This window comes from Pezoporus occidentalis, unplaced genomic scaffold, assembly GCF_034315485.1.
Source record: "Pezoporus occidentalis ecotype Australia unplaced genomic scaffold, CSIRO_AGI_Poc_V1 ctg115, whole genome shotgun sequence".
Lineage (NCBI taxonomy): Eukaryota > Metazoa > Chordata > Aves > Psittaciformes > Psittacidae > Pezoporus > Pezoporus occidentalis.
Window position 1 is genome coordinate 118,693 of NW_026912940.1, and position 27,036 is coordinate 145,728.

At 39.7% G+C, this 27,036-nt stretch overlaps 1 protein-coding gene across 14 annotated transcripts in view; it reads right to left on the reverse strand.

Annotated features, from left to right (window-relative positions):
• Positions 1 to 16,969, reverse strand: part of PPP4R4 (protein phosphatase 4 regulatory subunit 4) — an 84,198-nt gene extending 67,229 nt beyond the window's left edge. For 8 of the 14 annotated variants that reach the window (XR_009968284.1, XR_009968281.1, XM_062637478.1 and 5 more), the window contains exons 1-2: positions 16,544 to 16,967; positions 15,980 to 16,053 (exon numbers count right to left, since the gene is read on the reverse strand). Coding sequence is in view for 10 of the 14 variants with exons in the window: in XM_062637478.1 (XP_062493462.1) it covers positions 15,980 to 16,053; positions 16,544 to 16,660 (191 nt within the window). In the remaining 4 variants the exon portion in view is untranslated. Of the gene's footprint in view, positions 1 to 2,578; positions 2,755 to 15,979; positions 16,054 to 16,543 lie in introns of those variants that run through there. The other 6 variants (XM_062637528.1, XM_062637518.1, XM_062637498.1 and 3 more) reach the window with 4 other exon arrangements.
• Positions 16,970 to 27,036: the final 10,067 nt, after the last annotated feature.

The window sequence follows — 27,036 nt, forward strand, 5'->3', positions numbered from 1 at the left end:
TGGGAGACTGCAGGGTTGGAGGAGGTATGGGTCCGAGCTTGGTCGGGCTTGGGGGGCGAGTTATCGGTCGGCTGGTGGTGAGGTGTTGTATTCTCTTCCCTTGTTATTTCCTTTATCATAGTTATTATTGGTGGCAGCAGTAGTGGTTTGTGTTATACCTTAGTTACTAAACCGTTCTTATCTCAACCTGTGGGAGTTGCATTCTTTTCGATTCTCCTCTCCGTCCCTCCAGTAGTAGGGGGAGGGAAAGAAAGGGGGGAGTGAGTGAACAGGTTGCCTGACTGGGTTTAAACCATGACAGGAGTAAAACAAGTCTTTTCACTCCAACATCAAGAATGAAAATTTTAGGAGTAAAACAAGTCTTTTCACTCCAACATCAAGAGTGAAAATTTTAGGAGTAAAACCAGTCTTTTCACTCCAACATCAAAATAACGCAGTTTCCAATTTCTGGGTAACATAACACAAATGAGCCAGTAGCTATTTTCTTTTCTGCCCAGTCTTTATTCACTGGCCCTGAAATTCTAATTTTCACTTTTAACAAGATTTGTCATTTCACAGCATGCATTCATTATATGATATAAGAAGTCTTCTGAAAAAGTACACTCTTCTACACAGTAATTTTTCTACACAGAAAGTGAGAAAAAAAAAAGAATCACAGATGCCAACAAAATTCTAGAAGGGTAAATTACTTCTGCTGACCTAAATTTATCTTACAGTGTAATTTAGACATCGGATCTCTTTTCATTCTCCAGTCTTATTTACTGTACCAGTATATTTCACCCACAGAGATGTGGTACGGTTTGTGGCATGAAAGACATGAACACTTCAAATGACCTAACAAGTACTAAAAATCTGCTTAGAGTCTTCTTCAACTCATGGGTCTAAGCATGGGGCATTATAAACAACAGATCCAAAAGCTCCTACTTTATTACTTATCTATGTCTTTCAATCATGCATTCTCAAACTCTCTTACCATAACATACTTCATCTTGTATCAATTCTTGGTTGTTTGGGGGGGAGGGGGGGGATTCATAGCAACTCTAATAGTTGTGGAACTGATAAGAATATTCTCAGAAATATTTAAAGGTTCTTGATCCAGAAAGCTATGTTTGTATATTTCAATCTCTCCTTTAGCAAACGGACTCAAAAGTCTAAAAAATTTGCTCTAGCTGTAGAAGCAGTTCTTTTTTCCCAGCCAAGGAAATCTGACTGTGATATCATAATTACTTTAGTTAATACTAGATTTCTACCAAATTATTGCTGTCATACTCTAAGGGCCTGGTGACTCAAAAGAAAAAAATAATTAGAAAATGAACACAAAACTGTGAACTTACTCCTCATATAAGCCACCTTTTACACAGCTCAGTAGTGGAAAGCTTTACTTGTTTGCCTTCTATTCATTATTTAAATATTTTCAAGTAGTATTGGACATTACTTCAAACTGATGCAGTTACATGCATCAGAAATACAATCTCAAAGAACTAACTCTAGTGTTGCTTTCTCATCTGTCAGAAGCAACCATAGATCAAAGGCAGCCTTCTGAGATAAACATGCAAATAACTAAAAATTACAACTCCAAGTTGTTGCTGATTCACTTTCTGCCAAACAAAAAAGTGTTTTACTTGATTCATGTTCACTTTAGGAAGTAGGATGAAATTCAGCTACTTAATTAAAATGAGGAAAGAGTCAGAGTCATGTCTCTCAGAAATATATGAGATTTGTTTCTTTGACAGCATACAGCTTGGAGCGGACAGATAATCAAACCAGACAATGCAATTAACATAATAAACAAATTGAAGTGATGACAGAAGTCTTGCAAATTTCCAGTTCTCTGGTAGAATAATTTTAAAAAATAGATAGTAATTAGTATTACTTATACACATAATTCATCCATATTCCTGTTAAAACCATTATGAGCACACCACCAGAATCTTCAGCCTACCCAACTAGGTTTAGGTAATTACAATCCAAATAATGTTCCCTGCTTTCCAAATCACTACAGTGATCTTAAATAGCTTTTTGTTAGATTGTTTTTTAACTCACATACTCATATTTTAACTTATTTCTAATGGTATAATTATCCCCCAAAGACTTTGACATTCTGCAATGGAAAGAATAAATAAAGCATTTACCAGTAATTCCACCCACATTTGCTAAAATTAGTTCAGATCATCTCTGGAAGAAAATAATATCTCTTCCCTTTGAATGTGTGTCAAATATGTTCCACTGCATAGATCCTTCATAGCACACCAGTGTCAACCACCAGATTATCTAGTTTATCTGTTTGCTATGTTAGTATCAATAGCCTTCTACGCAAGCAAAAGTAACATGGAAAAAGAAAAAAATACAGTAAAAGGCAATCGCTGGTATGATACCATTTGCACACCACTTCCCCTCAGTCCCACTTCAGTTTGTTTGTTACTGAAAATGAACAGAATTAACAGATTACTAAAAGTTGTGGGACAGTAAATTTTCAGTTTAAACTCATTGTGAAATATTATCAAAATATATTAATGCTACTTTTATTACCTATCTGACATGGCATCCATTCTAATGGATATCTACAGGTATAATTTACCTTAAAAACAGCACACAGTCCTTAGAATATCAATGCTACTGCAGTGCAACCAGAACCCCAAAGTTCTGTACAAGTATCACAGGGACAACAGTATTTACAGGTGTCACAAACCATCTCAGCTGGTATTCAGTGTATAGTCTCTTCCAGGAGAGGATAATGATCTTAAAGTAAACCCTCAGTTATAGGGATGAAAGCAAAGAAAAGGAAAATAAGCTGTATGCACTTGCAAGGGAAGGAATAGCATTTGGGGAAAAATAACATCAATCATCTGTATGTTAATCTCAAAAAGCAGGAGCTATAGAATAAAGAAAATATACTTAGTACTTGCATCCTTCACCAAAAAGCATGTAGTGAGTCATGAACACCTCAAATGAACTATTAAGTACTAAAATCTACTTAGACTCTTCTTCAACTTATGGGTCTTGTAGGTGTGGGTCATTATATGCAACAGATCCAGAAGCAGGCACTTTCCAATTCTTCACTAAAAAAAAAAAGATAAGGCACTGGAAAGGTATATAAAACCTTCAGAATTGGCAATAAATAAGCAAGAAACTAAGATCCGGGTATTAATTTGAGTGCTTTATCTACTCTGTAACACATCATTCTCAAATACGTGGTACAATTTAAGTGGTCAAAGCACAAATACGTTTATCTGCCCTTAAGAGTTCATTTTTCCATACCAGTATGCACTTAATCATCTATTACAAACTCAAGTATTTTCTTTGTGTGTAATACAAAGGCATGCAAAGTTCAAAAGAAGTTACAAGTAACTCTTAAAATACATCTAATATGTTGATAAAAATCAAAGGAAACAGACATACTTTGAGGCCAAAACCTGTATTAAAGAAGCAGTTTAATTTTAAGTAGCATTCATTCTTTTCTCCATTGATTCAGTGGTTATCACTTGGTGCATTTGTAAAAAGCAAAAATAAAACTAAATCTTGCCTTCAAGACTATAACCTAAATAACTCCTAGCTCCCAAAATGGCAGAGAAATAGGTATGCTAATTCGGAGCTTTTAAATGAAATTACAGAAAGATTAACTGTTTATAACAGAAGAATTTTGGTGCAAGCAGCAATGAGGCAGTGACTCATGTTTTCTATTTAATATGGACAGAAATTGTCCTCCTCAAAAAGCTCAGTTACAATTTCAGCAGTGAAAATGGCATCTTTTCTGTTTCTCCCTTTAAAGCCAGCATTTTATCTCCAGGCCTATCCAACAATGTAAGTAGTATTACCATGTAAATACAAATATTTAAGCAGATGCCCTTCACATTTCTCTTTTACACATGTTTATTCATTCAGAGATAATACAATCAATTCACATTTACAACAAAAACATAGTTGGCATTTTTAAAGCATTTCCCTGCTGCCCCTAGTCTATCCTCCTCAAGACACTCTTGGCAACAGAGGGCAGAGAAAAAAATAAAACAAGTATAATCTGCTTTAGAATGTCAGGCCACAAGGTGATGAGCTGCACTTCTCATGCAACACAGGTAAACAGTAAATCATTCCATTTTGCAGACACAACCCTTTGCAAGCAAAATGTAACGGTAGTACCGAGTGCAACAGCACTTCTACTGTGCAGCTCTGTTTATATCAATTGAGTTATCAATGCTTCGACCCAGCTTGAGTCTAACTTTCCTGCTCTTCTCCAACTGGTAAAGAGAAATGCATTGGATCTTTGAACAACTTCATTTAATCTTAGCACAAAATAATGGCTCCAGTGCTTAATATTGCTCTTTGTTGTTCAAGAATAGACAACGGACGGGAAAGCTGATTACTTCCAAAGTTAATTCACATTCAAGAAATGTGGACTTTTTACTAGGGATATAATTGGCAGTTTGTACACAAAGCCATTTTCATAAGCAAAAAACCAGGAGCTCCGAGACCTTCTGCTTATACCATTCCTCGTGCTCCCAGACTGCCACAGAAAGCCCTGAGTTAACTCTACAATTTTATTCAAAGTTATAGTGCTTTTTTTTTAACAAAATAAAATAAATTACATCATTCTGATTTAAGATACCCTGGGGAAATTGAAAAAAAAATCCAATTTTTTATCCTACAATCAAGTGGAAGATTTAACTTCAAAAACTCATGAGAAAAATGCCTGTATTGATATGTATTGAGCCATCTGCAAAGCCGGAAGAATTCTCTTAAACTTGATGATTATTGAAAAATGAATAAGGACAAGAATAATGGATAAATGGCTTTTTTCTTTCCCATTATGTTAGTGTGAAATTGTGCATTGAAACAATAATACAAAGAGAAAAGATGATTATATTTGAAAATCTGTTAATCAGTAGAGGGTTTCTTTTGTATTAAGAACAAGTTGAAATTCTGCTATTGTGTATCTTGGTTACTTTATAACTAAATATTACAATGGTAGCTATAATGATAAGCAATTAACATAGCCATATATGGGGAAGGGTATATGGGTGGATCCAGGGGAGTATTGTGAAACTCTACCGAAGCAGAACTCACGAAGGTACCAGGAGTAGTCAAGTGAAAATAAGAGAATGCTGGCGTCCACATAATGATTGGGACATGTCCAAGGAACAGAAAAGTGAACACAACAAGCTGAGGAAGACTTCTTACTTCATCCGAGGAAGACTCCTTACTTCATCAGGACGACCACCAGAGGGGGGCTGCGCAAGCGCAGAAGAGGCTGATGTCGTAATAGACTGATGTAGCAATCCTTGATGCATATGTACTAGTCAATGATGTAATCTGTGTTGAATATGTATTAGTGACGACATTTTTAGTGTATAAATTGCGAGCGCGATGTAACGGGGTTGAAGCCAGATTTGGGCACGTGCCCCTGGCTTCCCAGCGCTGCAATAAAGCACCTCATATAACCATTCCAGTGGTTATGTGTCAGTTCTTACGCTAACAATTAGAAGGAATGTAAAACTATGCTCTTTGAGGTTTCAGTTTTTCTTCATCATTATACATTATTTTGAATTGGTTACCTTTATTTAGATACGCTTACAGAAAACATAAGTTTAAAAAAGAGCCTAAAGTCCTACAAATACCTCCCCAGATACTCTAAGCAGATAAAGTCAGTAAAACAAGACCCCTAGTTACTATACTCAGCTTGGATTCATATACTTAAAATGATGCAATTCCGTTAACGTCAGTTCATCTATTCCTGCTTACACTCAACCCAAGTCTGACTTCCTTAAATATAGTAAATTAAGGAGTGGAAGAACAGGAAAGCAGGAATGACTGAGAAACACCAGGACTAAAATCACACTGTAGCATGTTTCTGTAAACAAATGGTGTGCAATTTTGGAATTATACAATGACTAAGTAGTAATGTCTATCTGTAGAATCTGCCAGGAAAGGGGTAGGTATCTAAAATCTATTAGTAATTAAGGGTAGATGGGCAAGACGTTTCCAACAATAGCTAACAAGTTTAGTAAAGCACAGCAATTCCCCTTGGTTCTGCTGTGAGTCTATACAACTGACAAGGAATGACTCAGCTAATCTGTACGTGAGAGTTGCACACATTCTCATAACCCACAGTCACGCAACATGGAATAAACAAAACTGCTCCTGAAACAACAGCTACTAGGATACGGAGGGACATATCCAGAGGCTGATATTTTTATTCCTTAACATTAACCCCTCACAGGGCAATGCTTTTCAAAAAGAAATATGCGGAAACATACCTGAATGCAAAAGAAGCTAAACGATAGAATTTAAATAAGAATATCTTCATCATCAAGAGTCCATTCAAATAATACCATGGGTATGAAATTACTGGTACATTTTTCTGCTTGTATAAAAGTATCATCCAGAGGCAATAAAGTATGTTTCAGATAGAATGTAAGAGAACTAGCAGATGTTTGCAAGCAGTTCTTTGTCTCTTTTCTCATTCTGTTTGATTATGACTCATAAAGCAAAAAGATTATTTTTTTTTTCCATTAGACAGGGGGTTTATCTGATAGGCTACAGGGAATTAACACTCAATGGGAAAGACTCCATCTTGCCAAAAATTGTCTCCATTAGACCAACAAGGTTATTCATGGAGAGAGGAGCAACTTCAAGAACTCCAGTGAATGGGATAGCCATAAGAGTTAGAGAACACTTATTTTCAAAGCCTGCAAAGGATTCTGTTATTTTCAGACTGGAAAGACCCATACACAACCTGTTCTATGAAGGCAATTATACACTGGAATCAAGAGGCAAGAATGCCAGTGGCATGTTATTTCTGAGAGTGTGAGTTTCAAGAACAACTTAGCTACGTAGGATTCCCATCACTATCACCTTAAAATTGAAAGATTCTTACTACTTTCACATCACTGGCCTATCTTTAAAAATCTTCTTTTGAGGACATAACTCTGTCTTTGGCTAGAGATGCTACTTGTGGCATCAGTTTTGGAATCTGAAGTGACCTCTTTCTCAGGCACGAAGTCAGAACAAGTCCAGAGAAGGGCCACGAGGATGATCAGGGGACTGGAGCACCTCCTGTATGAAGATAGGCAGAGAAAGTTGGGGCTGTTCAGCCTGGAGAAGAGAAGGCTGTGTGGAGACCTTATAGCAGCCTTCCAGTATCTGAAGTGGGGCTATGGGGGTGCTGAGGATGAACTCTTCATTAGGGACTGTAGTGAAAGGACAAGGGGTAACGGGTTCAAACTTAAACAGGGGAAGTTTAGATTGGCTATAAGGAGGAAATTCTTCCTGTTAGGGTGGTGAGGCACTGGAACAGGTTGCCCAGGGAGGTTGTGAATGCTCCATTTCTGGTGGTGTTCAAGGCCAGGCTGGACAAAGCCTTAGTGGAATGGTTTAGTGTGAGGTGTCCCTGCCCATGGCAGGGGGGTTGGAACTAGATGATCTTAAGGTCCTTTCCAACCTTAACTATTCTATGATTCTATGATTCTATAATTGTATATCATTTTAGAGTTGGTTCTTTAGCTGTAATACAAGCTTTGCCAGACTATGTGAATAGAAATTCTCACTATAGAAATCACTTAAACTTTCCTTTATAGTTTGTCTTCAAGAGAGAACTAAAGAGAACTTTTCTTATACAACAAGCTGCCCCTGAAAGATTAAATAAGACACTCCTACCAAAGTAGGAGAAATTCTCAATGAATAATATAGACCTCCTTGAATTGCTTAGCCTCAAGAACTTTTTACATTCCAACTCTGTTTTCTGATGTAAAAAATGAAATTAAACACCCTGCTTTCTTTCCTGTGACAAAGATCCAGTGTAACTTTACCACAGTGTTGGCATTATAGACTACCAGCTGGTGGAGCAAAGATGAAAATGTTAATACCACTAAAGTTAACTCTAATATAGCTAAATAAAACAGTTCTACAAGTAGGAAGGCTCTGCAGAGGGATCTGCACAGACTGGATCAATGGGCTGTGGCCAGTGGTATGAGGTTCAACAAGACAAAGTGCCAGGTCCTCCTGCTCTTGAGCCACAACAACCCCATGAAATGCTACAGGCTTGGGGAAGAGTGGCTGGAAAGCTGCCTGCAAGAAAAGGACCCAAGAGTGCTGATTGACAGCCACTGAACATAAGCCAGCCTGTACCCAGGCAGCCAAGAAGGCCAACAGCATCCTGGCCTGTGTGAGAAACAGTGTGGCCAGCAGGGCCAGGGCAGGGATCATCCCCCTGTACAGCCCACTGGTGGGGCTGCATCTCAAATACTGTGTTCGGTTCTGGGCTCACCACAAGAGAGACATTTGAGTTGCTGGAGCAGGTCCAGAAAAGGGCAACAAAGCTGGTGAAGGGTCTGGAGTACAAGTGTGATGAGGAGTGGTGGAGGAAACTGGGGTTATTCAATCTGGAGAAGATAAGGCTTAGAGGGAACCTTGCTGCTCTCTACAGCTACCTGAAAGGAGGTTGTAGTGATGTGCGGGCTGGTCTCTTCTCTCAAGTAATAACAAGTGATAGGACAAGAGGCAACAGCCTCAAGCTGAGCAAGGGGAGGTTTAGATTGGATATTAGGGAAAAACTTTTTCACTGAAAGGGTGATCAGGTATTGGAACAGGCTGCCCAGGGAATTGGTGGAATCCTTGTCCCTGGAAGCGTTCAAAAAAAGTGTGGATGAGGCCCTCACCGACATGGTTTAGTGGTGGACTTGGCAGTCCTGCGGTAAAGGTAGGACTTGACGATCTTAAAGGTCTTTTCCAACCTGGTTGATTCTAGAATTCTATACCACAAAGAACAGGATTAATTTTGAATCTCAATGAAGCTATTTTGTGTCTCATTCCAAATTATTCCTGTCATAGCCTATCAGTTGAGGCACAGGCCCGAGCCTGCAGTCCTAGTCACTGAAGTCCTTAAATTATGATCAGAATTTCATCTCAGTGAAACAACTCCCCTTCATGCAAAGTTTACAAAGTGCAGCAATGTGAATGAATGCATAATAGTGTTATCTGCCTTTGTGGAGATTCCTCTGAATCTCCACAGCTCTGAATGTAAAGATATGTGGTGTATCAGCACTAAGAATCTTTCTTCTGAAGAGTCTCAGAGTACTCAGATTTTTAGGACAGGTAATGGTAATATTGTCATACTCACAAAACTGAAATGTTTACTACTACTTTTAGGGGAAGAGTATCTGGACCAGTACTAACTGCTGCTGCTTTTCTCTGTCAGCAACAAATGAAGCAGAATCAGAGTGCAGAGCCGTGGAAGCATCACACCATGACATCTGAAGGGCTCCAAAAGCCTACAAGATAGTCCTCAAAACACCTGAAGGAATTTCCAAGAAAATCTGCTAGATACTTGTTTTAGCTACTAACACAAGTCATTGTAGTACAGGGCACAATCATGTGGAATTGCTCTCAGAGCACTGCCATAAACCAACAGCTTGAACTATCTCTTTGAGGAGTTTGTATCCTTGATATATTCTAACAGAAATCATTACATTTTCCCATCTATATCCTCATGCAGTTTTCACTGGATGTATCTCTAGGTTCTAACATAAACTAGTGCAATACTACTTCCTCTTGCCAAATCGAGCAAAGGATACAAACCTAAACTAGTAACATTGAGCAAGCATGAGAATAAACACTCCTTACAGGTGCTAAATATTGTTACAAACACTTGGAACTCTCCAAGGAAGGTGATACAAAGGAAAACTATTATACTTACATATTACTTATGTGCCATCTCAAAATGAACTGTGCAGCTGTTAAAGTTATTTATTAAATGCCAGTGCTCCTCTAACAAAAAAAAACAACTCAGTCTCCTGCTGGGTAACATGCTGTATAAGATTCGTAATATAGAAAGAAACTTTGTAAATATTTAGCTGGATATTCCTATGTAGATATTTTGTAGGAGAGCATGATATATTTTTCTCAGGGTGACAGAACAATTTTTATAAGTTAAGAAAACCCATGGTTCTTTCAACTCTGTTTATTATTAAAAAAGGCATCCACACAGCTACCTAGCTTCTCCTTATTATGTCATGCCCAAAGATGCTCTGAAACATTCTTTACAACTCCAGAGGAGAATTTGACAACGCATAAGGAAGAGCTACTACTGATCTCACCCACTGCAGCTCACACATAAGACTTCCAGAAATTAATTTCATTTCAAAGGGCTCATTAAGTATGCTACAGCAGATACTTTATACTCTGGTCATTTCAACTAGTACTTGACTTCACAGATACAAAGTATAGATTCCAGATTAGAGTAACCTGAGCTAAATCTGTTCTGCGATTCATGAGAGAACCATCTACCACCTGTGACTTCTCCGCTCACGCTCACACTTACAGTAGCATGAGCGGTCATGCAGTTGCACATTTTGTTGGAAGTGAGCACCTGAAAGATTTGTTAAAACTAGTATTATTTCCCTAACCTGACTGAGCCTGCATGACTGCTATAGGACTACTGCTGGCACATATAACTTACCAGTAACATGCAGTCACATAAGGAAAGGAAAGAAGACATACTCTTTCTGTTATAGGAAGAGCTTCATTCAGCTTAACCTTACTGTGAAATGATACATCAGGAAACCTTAGCTCCATGAACACTGTCAGGCAGCCAAACACAGTGCTAAGGCTAAAAGCCATTTCACCCACTCCTGAGCACAGTTCCCATGCTGCTACCCAATTCCTTTGTGTTGGTACAGGTCTTTCAGGTGCACAAAGTCCTGTATCACTTAGTTGTTCTGTTTTAAAACTAACCATTATTTTCTGAGGGGTTTCCCTCAGATAAATTCCTCAATGTGCTGTGCAGACACATGGGCAAAAGCTGCACTAATACTAGAGGGGTGAGAGGACTGGCACTGCCATCTTCCTGCTGGTTCCTCAGCTATCATTCTAACTCAGCAAATATGATCAACACAAGTATTTGCACAAGTTTAAATTTTAATGTATGTGGGGAAAAAAAAAAAAAAAGTATGTGACTTAGTGTAATTCCAGAAGACTACAGGTACACTTTTCACCTTAAGGTGAAAGAAACAATTCCATATATGTAAATTTATTTGCACAACAGAGCAAGGCAACTAACTTAACCATTCAACTATGTGAATCAGGAATGCAACTTTTATAAAATTTAACATGTAGTTTACAAAATAAGATGGGGGGAGGAGAAGAAACTGAAGAAATATGGTTTATGTTAGTATTTATAGCTTGCCAGTATAGTTAGAAGAATTGCTTTCCAATGTGCTTAGCATGACAGCTGGACCTTTCAGTAGCTTATGTATGCATTAGTACCATAAATTCAGAAGTACTATAAATGGAATAGACTATCCAGTTCTCATAATTACGTAGCACAAAAAAATGCCACAATATGTATGCTAGATCAGCTCCAGAGTTACATTTTAAAAAAAGCTTTCATTTAAATTCAAAGGTGAGATGCCTGCACCTGTAGAGAAAAGAAAATCTCCAAGACTAACATGATGAAGGCTAAAAACTGGAAGAAAAAAGTTAACGGTTTAAACAGTAGTGGAATTGACACAATTAACAACATACACTGTATGAAGAGGTGCTTAGAATTTGAGAACACCCTAGCTAATTAAGAATGACTACGAAAGCACAACTTCTTGGGGTTTTGTTTTGGTTTAGTTTTGGTTTTGGTTTTTGTTCAAAGACATGCTAAGTTTATATTGGAATTCTGTCCAATCTAGATAAAATATCTATTGTGTCTTCAAAAACTGTGTTTTGGACGGGGACTGTGGTGTTTTCTAAGCTGAGAGATAGGAGCACTCCAAAACTAAAGTACACTGTGCTCCCAAAAGGGTGAATCCAGTCTTCCACCTTGATAACTCATTACTACCCCATTATTTTGAGTATGACAGAAATGTCAAGGAGTGGAAGCTTTAGCACTAAGCAGGCACAAACAAACAAAAAGTAGCTGAATACAAATTAATAAAGTACACAGAACAATGTAAAAACCCTAGGATATCTATCAGAAAAGTCCTCAGAAAACTAAATGTTCTTGTAGTGTGCAGCTTAGTAAGCATCCTTGTATCCAAAACAGGTTCACATCAGTCAAAGAATAGATATTTTGCTATTGGCTGTGTGCCGTAAAATGGCAAGCTGCAGTAAGACTAATAAAAAATCAGTAATGACATCAATCAAATGTCAGCTAACATGGAAATAAAGACTACAGGCAGAAGTTCATAGCAGGAATAAAAATTACTGTCCCTGAGCTGCTTATTGCCACTGTGCCAGTAGAGGTCACAATGTCCTAAAGCGGAATGCAAACTCTTCAGTTGCTTTGGTGCAGTTTGGCAGCTTGTCTTAATTTGCTGATGGCTTTATGATAAGCCATCAATCTTGACATCAACATGGCTGAGATGCACAAAGCTATTTTGCTCTCCTTGTTCTTCTGCTGCACCAGCAACATGCAAAATGCAGTCAAAATACAACTCCTTGGTGATTCCAGGCAGATCCTCCAGTAACCACCAAGCACTCAGGCCAAAGCTCAAAAACATAGATACTAGACACTCAGCTGTCTCTTGCACTTCAGGTGCCTAAAGCCATTTGATTTCAATGGGAAGTTCACAAACACCCCTGACAACCTGGTGTAAGGAAGCCCAGTTTGTCAACCAGAATCAAGGTTAATTGAGATTACAACAAATGATGACCCAATTTGCTACCACATTCTTATTAAATTAGAACTTGTTCAGTCTAATTCCTCAACACTATCTAATTAAAACTGAGCACTCTGAGCAACAATGATCTAAAGCTGAAGTACACCCATGCTTATGTCATATTAAAGTGATTCTGGCCATTAGGAGAGCTACCAGGTCCCCTCCTGTTTGCTTGCACAACTGTTTCTATATTCACATGATGAGCCAAATCAAGGAGTTGATTTAGATGAAAACTAATCTGACTAAAGATTATCAGCTTCAGCTAGATCATCTTGTCAATCTACCTCACTGCATAGTTACCTGAAGAATAGTACTGGAAGAAGTGGGGAGACTGAAAGCAAAGTCATCCCCTAAGAATGAGGCAAGGGGGAGAGAGAAAGTTGTCAGGATTATCAAAATTACAGTTAGCACTTTAGAATGTAAAACCAAACTATGACAGGTAACAACAGAAAACCAATTAAAATGAAGCCACATCCCCATGAAAATGAGATCTCAAACACAGTTAATGTGTGAATGTACTCACCATGTGCTAAGAACATTTACAGATGAAGATTTATGTCACACATAAGAAAAGACAATGAACAGAAACTTACAAAATCTATGACAAAACATCCTGGCTAGATACAAACAGACAAAACATTGTGGAAGCACAAAATAATCATTACTTGGATACCAACGTATACTAGATGAGCAAAACAAGTAACTTTTTACAGTATCAAGTAGCAAAAGAGCATGCCAAAAAACCTCCACAGTATTACTGACAAATGAGAAGTAACACAAGAGGTGAAAAAAGAACTAACTGATGAAACTAAGTGGAAAATTGATACATTCTCATATACACAGTATGGCAAGAATCAGGGGAAAATATCAAAACCTAATCAAACAAACAAAAAGCATACACTCAAAACAAACAACCCCACACACACAGACACACACTATTCAGGCTCCAAACGCCTCAGACAATAAAAGGCTGCACTATTCTCTCCCACTAGGATGTCAATGTAGTTGTTTTCAGAATACAATAGTAAAGGCCTTCAAAAGCATAATTCTAGAAAAGGCAAGTATCTACTAAATATGCAATAACTCTGCATATATGTATCCAAGTTCAGTGGTGGGGAGGAGAAATTTGGGACAGGTTTTTGAGGGACAGGAGAATGCAAAAAGAGAAGAAACTGGTTGAGCTTTTTTGTTCAGAAGCAAAGCCATTGAAATATGAGGACTGCTCATGGAGTTTCATAGAAAATAATTAGTAAATATTAGCTTTGCTGTATCATACTAAGGTTTCACTCAGTCAGCTCCACTGTACTGTACAAGCAACACTAAAGATATTCTCCTCAGTAAATTAAAAAATCGCCACCTTGCAGGTTAGGGTTACATAAACGACAATTTAAAAGACAATGTGACACACCATTAAGTATTTTGATACTATTTGTAGATACTTAAGGTGTGAGATTTGCTTTCGATTATTGTTCTTGCATGTTATTTAATTATATGGAGGTAGCATCATCCTTTCCAAATGGAGCACAACACTGACATAATTAACAATTCATTTCAATCTCACGAAAGCAATTTTTATAGTGGGATATTTACAAAAGGCAGTGTGTTTCTGGATAACATCAAGGAAAGTCCCGCATCAGGGAGAACCTAAAGGACAGCAAATAATTCATCTGTGTGAGGAAATGAGGCATGAAAAGACCAGATTGACATTACTGTCAAACAGGAACAGGCAGAGTTATTTTATTATAATAGATATTAAAATGCAAGACAAGCCAAAAATACATATCTTCGTACATCACATAAAGGATCCTGCCTGTGTTACAGGCAGCTTTTCAACTCTGCTTATACTTCACTCAGTACAGGGAAAGCAATATGCTACTGAACAGCAAAAGCTTCCACTGGATTATTGTATTTACATCCCTGGACAATCACAGCAAGTGATTGACTTATGAAAATCTTATCAAGCAGAGTTGAAGCTACCTTTCAGCAATGAGGACAATGCAGAGGCAAAAGTGAAAATTTCACCACAAGGAAAATAATGTGTCCAGAACAGATGCTCAAGTAGAGAGAAAGCAGATGAAGATGTCAGGAGAAGATCAAGGGCCAGGTTGAAAAGCAATTAGTAAGATAAAGATATGAAATGGGACCTTTTACCCTTTAACAAGGCAGTGATCCAGTAAAGACATATTGCTGGAAACATGATCTTTAATTAGGAAAACAGCAAAGAAATTTGCTGCCACACAGGGGAAGTCAACTATGCTGATTGCTGGGAGGTAAAAACCCAAACCAATATTCATCCTTTGCAATTATATGCACCACACAAAAACTATTTCCTCTGCATTTCCCTGGAGTCAACAGACTGCTTTCATTACAGGAACTATTAGCAAACCAGGTTTTAAAACCCACTATTTAATAAAGTTCAATATTTAAAAAAACAAGGAAACAACAACAAAAAAGAAAACACCCCTCCAAAACTCAGTATCAAAAGTAGCATCAATGCTTACCTAAAAATAATGCCACGTGCCCCCAAAAGACAAAATTAAGGTACTGGGAATATCTGCTCTGAACACTGATGACAGGCATAAACTAGAAGAGCATTTAAACCAGCAGAATAAGCAAACTGAGAGGGAGCTGCAGCTGGTTCTCCAATTACTAGATATTGTTTAAAAATGCATATTCAACTCAAAATCCCTCAGAACATTTGTACTCTCAAAGATGACTTACATAGTAGTTGAAAGATCTTTAAACTGTCAGATGTAAGTTGTTCAAGTAGCTGCAAATAAATACTTCAAGGAACAAGAAGGAAGACAAAAAATGACAAACCAAAACTCAGGGAAGTATTAACGTAGTATCTTCTACAGTATTTCCTAAGGACTATAAAAGTAATCTCTCAAGTTTTCTCTTCTGAAAGCCCAGACATACACAGTATGCTCAAATAGCCCTGTTATCAGCCTGTGGTAACTGTTCAGGAGTGAATATTCTCTTACAGTGAATACAAAATCACTGAATGATTGGTGTTATTAATGTTAACACACAGGGAATCTTGCAAAATCAGCTGCAGGCGAAAAGAAGACGAAGTATAACTCAATGTTGGTGAGGGCCATATCAGAAACTCAGAAATGTTTATACATGTACACAGTTATCCTATTCTATGCATTTAAAAAAAAAAAAGAATAAGAATACAGTATCTATTTTTATCTTGCCTATACGTTTTACATAGCAAAAAGTAAAAAAGAGCTGCTACTGAAAGACAGAAAATAAAATGAGTTAAGAGGAAAGCACTAAAAAAGCTGTATGTAAGCATGATGGCCAGCAGTGTTTCACAGTAATATTTTAAGAAATACCTGAGTAGATAAACAGCCCTTTCAATATCACTGAGTTCTTCATCAACTGTCAATCTTTCTATTTCTTCTGGTGTCTGTCAAGCATGAAATAGAGATTATGAGTTTACAGTGCCTTACTATTTCATCATTTTAATCTTCTTAAAACAACCCCTTCTTCCCAGCATATCCAGGGACGGTTCCATGAGTAATTTGAATTTAATCCCTTAAATCTCTAGGCAATATTTCAAATTCTATCAAATAAATCTTTCACCAGGAAAAGCTGGAATGTAATACAAGTACAGTTCCATGTCAGACACTATCACTACTAATCACTTAAAGTACAAACAAGTCACATATAGATTAATCTAAAGACCTAAGTATATTTTTCTCTTAATATTCTTATACTGACAATATTAAGCCCCTGCTATATAGAATTCAAGACTGTTTATTCCAAAATGACTGAAAACAGTTTTTAGTATACTGATGCTGTAAAAAATAAACTGCCTATTCAGTTAGCCATCCATAAATAAATCAGGCACAATTTCAAATGGATTTTAAATCATCCTTGTATTTTGAAGTGTATACCTTCAGGCTCCTTCGAACTGGCCTCTCTATAATAGTTAGTTCCTGCAGGTCTTCTATGTATCCAAACAAATTGCTCTGACTAAAATCCATTTTGGAGAAGATTATTATTGGATGCATGTAGCAACTAAAGCCTTCGGCAAGCGACGCTTTCCCCGAGTCTCTCACATAGCACTGAAGGAAGCAGCCCAGGCACCGCGCAGCGCCTCTCCGAGCGCGCCCGCCGCTCGCCTCAGCGCATACACTGCGGCAGCGGCCGCCGCTCGCCCCCGCCGAGCCTCTGGACGGGAAACTTTCTCCTCTTGCCCTGGGCGGACAAGGATCGGAGCCGGCGCCGGAGCCCGGTGCAGCCGATAGTACCTCGGAGGAGGGGAGTTTGGAGACGAGTTTCCCTTCTTTACTGGCCACTCCTGCCCGCGGGGGCGATGGGGTAGGCTGCACCGTGGGTGGGGATGGCGAAGCCTCTCCGCGCACCGCCCGGGCTGCAGGGCTCGCTCCTCACCGACGGGGCAGGGCAGGGCGCGGTGGCCGGGTGCCGCCTCTGCCCCCAAAGCCCGGAGGAGGGACGTCCCTGCGGTGCAGTGACGCTCCCCGCCCCCGTCCCGCGACGCAGCCCCCCAGCCGCTCTCCCCGGCAGCGCGGGCCGATGGCCGCGGCACCAGGGGCCGGAGCAGCCCCGCACGACGCCGGCCCCCGCGGTGGGGCCGCCTCCGCCCCGTCGAGCCGGTCGCCGGGGCAACGCGGCTCTAAGGCGGCCCCCGCGGGGCGAAACAGCTCCGCGCGCCGCAGTACACGAACGCGCGGAGGGCGCCGCCCCTTCAGCGGCCGCTACCCGCCCGTGGGGCCTTGCCCCCGGCCTCCGGCCGCAGCGGAGCCTGACCTGCCGGGCTCCCCCGCTGCAGCTGCAGCCTCCCTGGAGCTCCTCGTCCACTCCTGTAACGTCCCTTTCCAGCTGTGCCAGGACTCCCCACCGGTGTCCTGCCCCACTGTCACAGCCATTTCAAGGCAGAATTACACAGAAGAAAGCTATAAAAATGCTGACTTTGATGAAAAGTCCAAAGCAGGTTCCTGCCCCAGTGCTTTTATATATTAATCTAAAAAAAAAAAAAAAATCCACAAAAAAAAAAAAACCCACAGGAAAACATTTGACGTCCTTGGCAGTGTGTTGTGAATCTGCACCAAAGGCACCACTCTGTTTTTTCCTAACTTCTTCACCTTTAAAGTCCTTTCCCCACCTCAGGTTACACACCACTCATACAGCAGGACAGATTTAGCCATGGATATTCTCCCCAATCCATGAAGTTAGGTATTGTATGCTGTAGGATTACTGCTCTGGCTCACAAATACAGACTACATTGCAGGTACAAGGGAAAGTATTTACTTAAAAATAAAGATATACTGCTTTAACCCCCAATTGGTGTTCAAATAAGCATGAAAACACCATTTTTTTTATTATTTAGTAAGACCTTTTTTTTTGGGGAGGGGTTAGTGTTGCAAAATGGATGCAGGTCAAGAACCAACACACCAAGTTGCACATAGCATTTACTGAGCTAATTAATTCTCCAAGCCTCAAGACAGTGGCTTTTGCAGTAATTCAGAGTAGCCCTGTGTAGGACTTGAGGGTGTTGGTTGATGAGAAACTGAGTATGAGCCAGCAGTGTGAGCTCACAGTCCAGAAAGCCAACCGTAATCTGGGCTCCATCAAAAGGAGCATGACCAGAAGGTTGAAGGAGGTGGTCCTGCCCCTCTACTCTGCTCTCATGAGACCTCACCTGGAGTACTGTATACACTTCTGGTGTCCTCAACATAAAAAGGACATGGAACTGTTGGAACAAGTCCAGAGGAAGGCCACAAGGATGACCAGAGGACTGGAGCACCTCCTGTGTGAAGACAGGCTGAGAAAGTTGGGACTGTTCAGCCTGGAGAAGAGAAGGCTGCATACAGGGGTACCAGAGAGGGACTCTTCATCAGGGATGGTAGCGATAGGACAAGAGGGAATGGGTTCGAACTTAGAGTGAGGAAGTGCATGTTAGATATAAGGAGAAAGTTCTTTACTGTGAGGGTGGTGAGGCTCTGGAACAGACTGCCCAGAGGAGTGGTAAATGTTCCATCCCTGGCAGTGTTCAAGGCCAGGCTGGAAGAGTCTTGGGCAACATGGTCTAGGATGAAGCATGCCTGCCCATGGCAAGGGGGTTGGAACTAAATGATCTTAAGGTCCTTTCCAATCCTAACTATTTTGTGATTCTATTTTGTGATTCTATGATTGTATGGAACACAACTAAACAATCAACACTCACACCAGGACTTAAAAAGCCTGTAAATATTTCACAAAGGCTTGTTTGAGCAGCAGCAACATTTCATTATTACTGTAAAATGCCCATATGACCAATAAGTTTTGTTGATAAAGTATAAAAATAATTCTAAAAAATGTAAGGATTAGATAATACTATGCCATATATTGCCCAGAATTTTATTATCTTCTATTTTATAATTGGCAAGTACCTCAGCTTTTAGTTAGCAAAACAGTAAGTGTAGTCTTTGTATCTCTGTCTACCCATTAGGCCAAATCCTGTCTCAGTTAAACCAGTAAAACAGTAAAAAATAAAGCATCTCCATTAATTTCAAATGTACAACAGAATTACTAGCAGAAGAATCTAATCCAAAGTACATATAAATAATTAAACTGCTACGTAACAGACAACCAAAACATTTGGAACTTTTAAAGCATGATGACATATTAAAAAGAGAAATGCTATTTTGAACATCTCCTTTGCATTATCCTTTTAACCAGGAGACATCATCAGACAGCAAATATAATAATTATAACTGAACTAAGTCTTCTCAGAGTAGTTAGTTAACCAGCTTCACAAGAGAAAAAAAGAAAATACATATTTATAGAATGTTCTCTTCTCAAAATTCAGAATCCTGACATGCAGGCTTCTGCCAATGATTAAGTATGAGGGAAACATAGAATCATAGAATAAATCTCAATCACAGTTAGTTAGGAAAATCCTTTTGTAAGTTCTTTCACAGCCAATTTGTGGTCATTTCACCTTGCAAAAAGTTCTCATGAATCTTAAAGATCTTATGAGACTAAGAACACTTTTTTATGTGCCTTGAATTAGAAACTCATTGCAGTTTTCAAATCAGGTATTCCATAGCTTGGTTCTAAAGACTGAAAGTGAGTTTAGAGGTACAATTAAGCTGATATATTATATTATGTTTTACATAAATTTTGTAAGTCACTAAAGAAGAGAGGTTTTTACAAACATTTAAACAGCTCCCTTAATGCCTTTAATAACCTGTCTTTATAACTCAGTCTGGGAAAACACTGTGCATTCATGACTGTCATTGATTTTAAAATCAGTAGACCTGTCAAAGAGACCTACCTATATCCTGGAAATGTGAAAAGCAGAATAAAAAGAAAACTTTTCTTTTTTTTTTTTCCTGTAAATTGAATACTGGGCCAGAATAAATATCACAGCAGGAATTAGCTTGCCCGGGTTCAATATAAACATATCCCCTTCTGGTCCACACATTTGCCAGGGAAAAAAAAAACAAAAAAAAACAAAACCACAAAAAAACACCAACCCACAACAAAAGACTAAACCAACAAACCAAAAATCTGCATATTTTGTTCCAAACCCACATATATAAAAATTAATCTCCTCTGACAATAAATCTGTGGGCATATTCACTCCAAGTGGTCTGTCATTCTCATTTGTGGTGAAAGTCACGTATGACTTCCCCTCACTGCTACTGATTTCAGCTCCTCCCTTTTCCACTCTTCTCCTAAATAAAGCTCTGCTTGCAGCTTCATTCTAACCTTGGCATAGGTATCTTAATTGTAATAGACTGTAGAAATATTTCACACTGCTTTGTGAAAACCAGAATGAATTGGAACCTCCATTTTAACACAGGAGCTTGTGAAGTCTTGTGAAGCCAAAAACAGAGCTGATTTTAAATAATCCTCCCTTGATGGAGACAACTGCAGATCACCTGAGAAAATGGCACTTATACCTAGTGGAAGAAATAATGCTATTCATGCCTTCTAAAGCAATAAACTCTAAATGCAATATAGATGAAGATCAAAACCAAAAAGGGGCAAAAGGACCTGAAGGATTCTTCAGGTACCTGAAGTGTACCTGAAGGATTCTCCAGATACACTGACTGGGCTGACTTGACCAAGGACTCTTGGGTGAAGGGATTTGTCATGTGGCAGAGATGCACAGCTCTCCTTTGCTACTCAGCAGTTAGGTGTCTGCCTTCTCTGAAAAGGCTGTGATTCTTACTTTACCTATTACATGTTCTCAAAGAATTAAGCTGTAAATCAAATTGCTCACAGAGAAGTTGAAATTGTAAGAAGTGTCAGAATGTCTTAGAATGTCTGAATCAGCTTAAATATAAAGGGACTGGTTTGGAGGGTTTAGAAGGACACACCAAAAAATGCTTTCAGGCAAAATGTGTGCACTCCAGATTAAAAGCCAGAATTTCTTATTCAATGGCCAAACCAAAAAAAAACGGATGAAAAATCCAGGAGAATATTTGTTTATTATGTTGAAAGGGTAAAACAAACAAACAAAACAACCCCAATACATTTTGGTTCAACTTCTAAGCAATACCTTTTTCATGTTTTATTGTGGTTTTTTTTGTTTGGTTGGGAGTTTTTATGGTTTTCTTAAATTATTATTATTTGGACTCCTGAAGAATTTCCATAAAGGTCAAAATTAAATTACACAATTCATTCTTCCTTTTTTTCTATCAATTTAATACTCCACAAAAAATAAATAGCCTTTCATAATGTACACTGTGTAGATCGTGAACTCTGTAATCACAGTTTCTGCTCAGGACTTAGCAGCTAAACTGTGCAGAAGTTCAATTCAGTCTGTTCACCACCACTGAGAGATGGCCAGAGCTGTATCAACTGTCGCTCACCATCCAAATGAGCAGCCCCTGCCCATTAAACCCTTAAAAACCCCCACAGCTTTAATGTTCTATCTAATGCCTTACAAAACAAGATTTTTTATTTCATTTCCATTCATACTCACAGGTATAAAAGTTTGCACAAACTGTGGTTCTGCAGAAAAACTCCACATTGAGACAAACCTGTAAATATTAATCTAAACAAAACACACAAAAATCAGGGTCTACTTCAGAACAATGCTTGGACCATAGCATACACAACCTCAGCAAGAAAAAAGTATTAGTTATTTTCCAGTTTGTTGCTAAGAAACTGTTGCTTCATTCTACTTTGTCATTTGCAGAAAATGTCTGATTGTTCTTTTGCCACTTTGGTCATCTTGCTCTAATAGCTATATAATTAAAAGGGTTATAAAGGAAAAAAACACTGGAGTGTACTCACTGTGCCTTCATCATATGTAGCCTGGTCTCCCATACTCTCTCATCTCTCATATTCTCTCATGTAACTTAGTACCCTCCAATACAATCTAAAAACCCAAAAAGATTATTCACAAGAACACAGAAAAACAAATCCTTAAATTTGTTTTCATGTAATATATAAAATTTGTAAGTTTGCAATCACTGTGTTCTGTGTCCTTCTGTATGAACTAATAATGTTCTCCACCTACGGTGATTAATGTGCTACCCTTTGTCCCAAAGTAGTTATAGCACATGCACAAATACAGAATAACAACAGAGCAAACAGAAAGTGCCATTTTTCCTCATATCTTCCAGCTATTTGTAGGATTTTTGACCTGAGAGTAGGATCTAATAGCTAACTACTTTATGAAGTTTAAATGAATTATTTTCTATTGTAAAATAACTTTTTTTTCCAGGTTTACTTTTTCTAATTTCCAAATATCTGCATAAAGCAGAATTTGTTTACATTTTAGGAATAGGAATAACAACAAAAATCTCAGGGCTATCCGTATTTCAACAGGGAGGTCTGTGCCACATTCTACTGTGAATTTTCTTAACCCTTAACAATAAGCAGGGAAGAGAAAACATCTTTGGAACCAGTGTTAGATTTAACAATAGCATTAAGCAACAGATGGTACAGAGACTGGAGCTCCATTATTCATGCAATGAAAGCGTCAGTCCCCAAGGTCCCTGAGACCAGCCTGCACACTCCCACACAGCTCCCTGACTCAGGCCAGGCATTAGTGCCCCTAAAACATCTCCATGCAAGGCAGTAAGGATGCAAGCACCCTAACTTGGGAGGGGAAGAGAGTATACCAGTACGGACTTGGTTAAACCACAGCAGTCTGTCTCAGAGCTAATGCCTGGCATTGCTATATTCATAACATAGAGCAAGCCGATGAGTCCAGTTCCTTGCTATGACAACCATGAACACTACCTGTCATACACGTCAAACTTTATGTTAAAACTAACAACTTTTTGCCTTCAAGTACTCTTTACTCACTGGTTGCCACAGTAACTTCAGATTTCCTACCTAAAATTACTGTTGGCCAGTTTACTGAGTTTCTTCTTGTGACAGTGTTGTCCTTTAAATTATTCCTTTCCTGTTATTTAAAGACTGCAGTCATTATCTGCTATAATCCTGAGTTAAACAAGCTAAGTTTAGCATTTAGTCTTCACTTCTAAAACAGGCTGTTCATTCTCCTCATCACTCTCACAGTCCCCTTGGTATCTGCTGCAGTTTGACTTCAACTCTCTGGAACTAAGGTCAGAATATAGCATTGAAAATAAACATTTCAGGAAGATAATGTCTCCTGTGAAGAATGAATATCTGTACAGGAATTAGTTTACCAAATATACTACATTGGCAGCTCACAGTTATCTTGTGATCAATAAATACTGTCATACACAGTGATCTAAAACTAATACTCCCATCTTAATAGTATAAATTCTCGGTATTAGTCTTAGCTGAATGGTGCTGCACTTTTTATAAGTAAATTAACTGAATTATTCTGGTCCTTGAGGGACTTGTTATCTGTCGGATATTACAGTTCCCCTCTGTATTAGTAACTCTGTCATCAGTTAACTAAGTTAACATTGTGTTACAGTTATTAATGAATAAGATTAGTCCTCAAGACTTTGAGAAACTCCTTGAGTAAACTCCATATACCTGATAAATTAATCTATCGATATACACACCAATGTGTTCCCTCAAATGAAACATGTATTTCCCTTCCTCTTTAGTCAACTACTTTCACCTCCAAGTTCTCTCCTATTCCTTGTTATTATTTCCAATATGAAACCATTTTGAGAATGATCAGATAGCTTAGATAAACCTTATCTTTCTGCCAGAATACCAGTTACTCTATCAGCAGACATCGCTTGAGCTTGTATCTCCTTTTGGTTAACCACTTTTGGTTAACCACTACAGCTTTTTATTTCATTTTTTGTTACTTTGTAACTTCCTTTACCATTCTTCCCTTCAAAAAACATGCTTAAGTACCTGTTGCATCTGACTGCATTTGCAACCATTCTAAATGTTTCTCTTGTATCAAGTGAAGGAGTCTTTGCTATTCTGCAATCATACAGAAAAAAAAATCTTCACCTTGATACATCTGCACTTGAAAAAGCCTTTGCTATTGTAACTAGAATTAAATGAGCCAGTACTCTTCAATCTCATGCCTGGAGATTATCTTGTTCTCCCGGCTCTGTGAACACATTAGCTGAAGCAGCAGCACTATGTCTTTGACAAAGCACACCGTATACCAAAATGCTTCAGAGGTAAGCAAAGAATCTGTGAAGTTAGAAAAAAAGAACAAAGAAAGAAAAAGAATGAAAAAAAGAAAAAGCAGCACAGACAAAGGGGTATGTTTTCAAATGAGGTTTAACAACAGAGAACTAGTAAATTGAAGAAACATAGGAAAAAATGTTCCAGAACGCTACAGAAGGCAGACAGAAGAATCCAACCTAAAACTCTTGTCCAGTTAACAAACCATCTCCCAGAGTTATTATTTTTATGGTGCTATGTCTTAAGATCTTGTCAGCCCTGGAGCAGTATTACAGAACTTTTGAATATGCCAGCAAAGGCCTCAAGCCTGGGAGAACCAAGATTTTACCTTCCTACCTCAGGACCAGAATGACTGGCCTCATTGGCATGCCAGAAAGGACAGAAGAGCAAATTCTACAGCCTGCAAAGCACAGGAGGCATCAAGTACCAGTCACTCTGGACTCTCGCTGATTTCAACTAATTTCTTACAGAATATGAGGGCAGAGCATCAAATGCTCTTTAGGCTTCTTCACACAAGGATACCAGTTGGAAGCAACTCCTCATATTGTGCATTGACAGATCATTAATAAGTACCTGGAGCTGAAACTGTCCTTGGAGAAATCTAATGTTTATTTCCGCCCTTGACCTTAAAACCTAAAAAAACCCCACCCAAAATAAAACACTCCCAAAAGAACAAACAAAAAACAAACCAAAAACACACACAACCCCAGCCAAAACTCAACCCCCTCCCCCACAAAACACAGGAAAGAAAACAACCCTCCATTTCCCTGTCCTCACAGAACCAAGAAACACTTGCAGACACCACAGAGAAGTAAGTGGCTGTAATTGCACCTTAATCTACTGACCTGGCCTCTACCACCTAAAAAACACCTTTTTTTTCCCCTCTTCCCCATTTCTCCTAGAAAAGCAACCACTCAGAGCATTTGCCAGTTTTTCAGCAGAAATAAAAATCTTCCATTATCACAGTATATAATTTATGATGTCTTTTCCTACACGCGGATCAAGCTGCCAAGGGCACTTGACCACACAGGAGGAAAAAAAAAAAAAAAAAATCATGCTGTGACCTCAGTGGTATGCTTGCTTCTATAGCTGCTTGCAACTTCTCTCTAAATTTTATTACTTTACCCACAAGAGTCTTCTGAATAGGGAATAATAAAGAACACATTAAAACATAAGCAAGCATGAATAACAAGTTTTTTATTGAATGAGCAATGCTGATGATATTCAACCTTACTGCTAATTTCAGAGTTGAAATTTAAGAGGCCCTTTATGTACTCTTTCTGGAATGAAATGTATTATGCACACAATAATACTCTATAGAGATGTTGATTACATTCTGAAATAAATTCTTCACTTGCAGCAAGATAAACAAATTTTCCTATTTCTTCTTTGCAGGGCTGCAGCAGTATGTCAACTCTACCCTTTAGTAGTAGTATTTACATGAACAACACCATAGCTACTAAGGTTCTTGTGAAAGGTAAGGGCAGTGCCAGACTAGGAAAACAGCTGTCTTCATGCTGGTGAAGTGGCTGTCACAATCTGCATTGCCAGCCTAAGGGATTGCAAGCCACGGCTAGCCTGCTGTTTGCTTTGCTCAGAACATAGGCTTCAGTAACAAGTTATACAATAGTAATGTTAGCAAGCTGGTGCTACTCTACCATAACCCAAAACCTGGAAGAAACAGGGTATATCCTCGTTCTTCCACGTTAGTAGGTTACATATTAGAAAGCTTGTCTCGTTAAGGTCAATCATACTGCCAAATGTTGAGCGAGTCTGAGCACTCTTAGGGACCACGTTAGGGCACCTAAACTAAGGCCTCGCTGAGAACAACCCCCACCTCTGAGACAGACATCAGATACTGGCGCCCACACGGCGCACCTGAGCACCCTCGCCGCCCCCGGCCAACCTCCGCGGTAAAGGACAGGACCAGCCGATGCACCTGGCTGCCAGAGAGCCCCGCGCCCCCCAGGAACCCTGCCTCTCCTCTCCTCTCCTCTCCCCTCCCCTCCTCTCCGACCGCGACGACGGCGCGGAAGCCCACCGCTACCATAGGCGCTTGCCCTTGAGCCCTCCGCTCTGCAAGCCGGCTCCCAGCCCACGCAACCCGCACACAGAGAACACCCCGACCAACTCCAGCAAGGCCTGCGGGCAACGAACGACACCGCCCGCCTTCCTCAAGAGGGCAGAGCCCCGCCTGTCCCCAGAGCGCATGCACACACCACCCCTTCCTGCCCGTCCACCCCGGAATGAGCTCGTGGCTGTGCAGAGTGACGTCACATGGCAATGGCGGCGCCCAGGAGCGCACGGGGCGGGTGGCGGCGTTAGTGGCAGTTGCCGGTGGCGGTCAGAGTTCCCCGGGACCGCTCCCTCCTTCTCCCCCTCTCTCCGTCTGGGGCTGCAGAGCGTGGTAAGCGCTGGGGGTGGCGGGGGAGCCTCTCGTTCCTGGGCTGCAGGCCCGTGGGGCCCCACGGGCCTCCCGCAGATGCCTGGAGTTCAGCCCTGTGCGGCGGTGGAGGCCGGGCCGGGCCGGGCCCGTCCCGGTGACGCCCGGGGTAGACAGGAGCAGGAGCGGGAGCTCTCCGCGGCCTGCGGGGATTTATTCGGCCACTGTGGTGGGTGTTACCTCTAGAGCTGTTCCAGAAGCGAAGCCTTCGGCCTGCCCTGCTGTATTTACTCGTCAGGCCATTCATAGCAATGATAGCTCACAAAAAAAAAAAAAAAAACCAAAACGGGAAGGGGAAGTTAAACTATGCCCTGCATTCTTATTTATTTGTGTGTCATCAGAGTAGTTCTCATTCTTTTGATCCGATTCCCTGCTTGCTTTTTACCC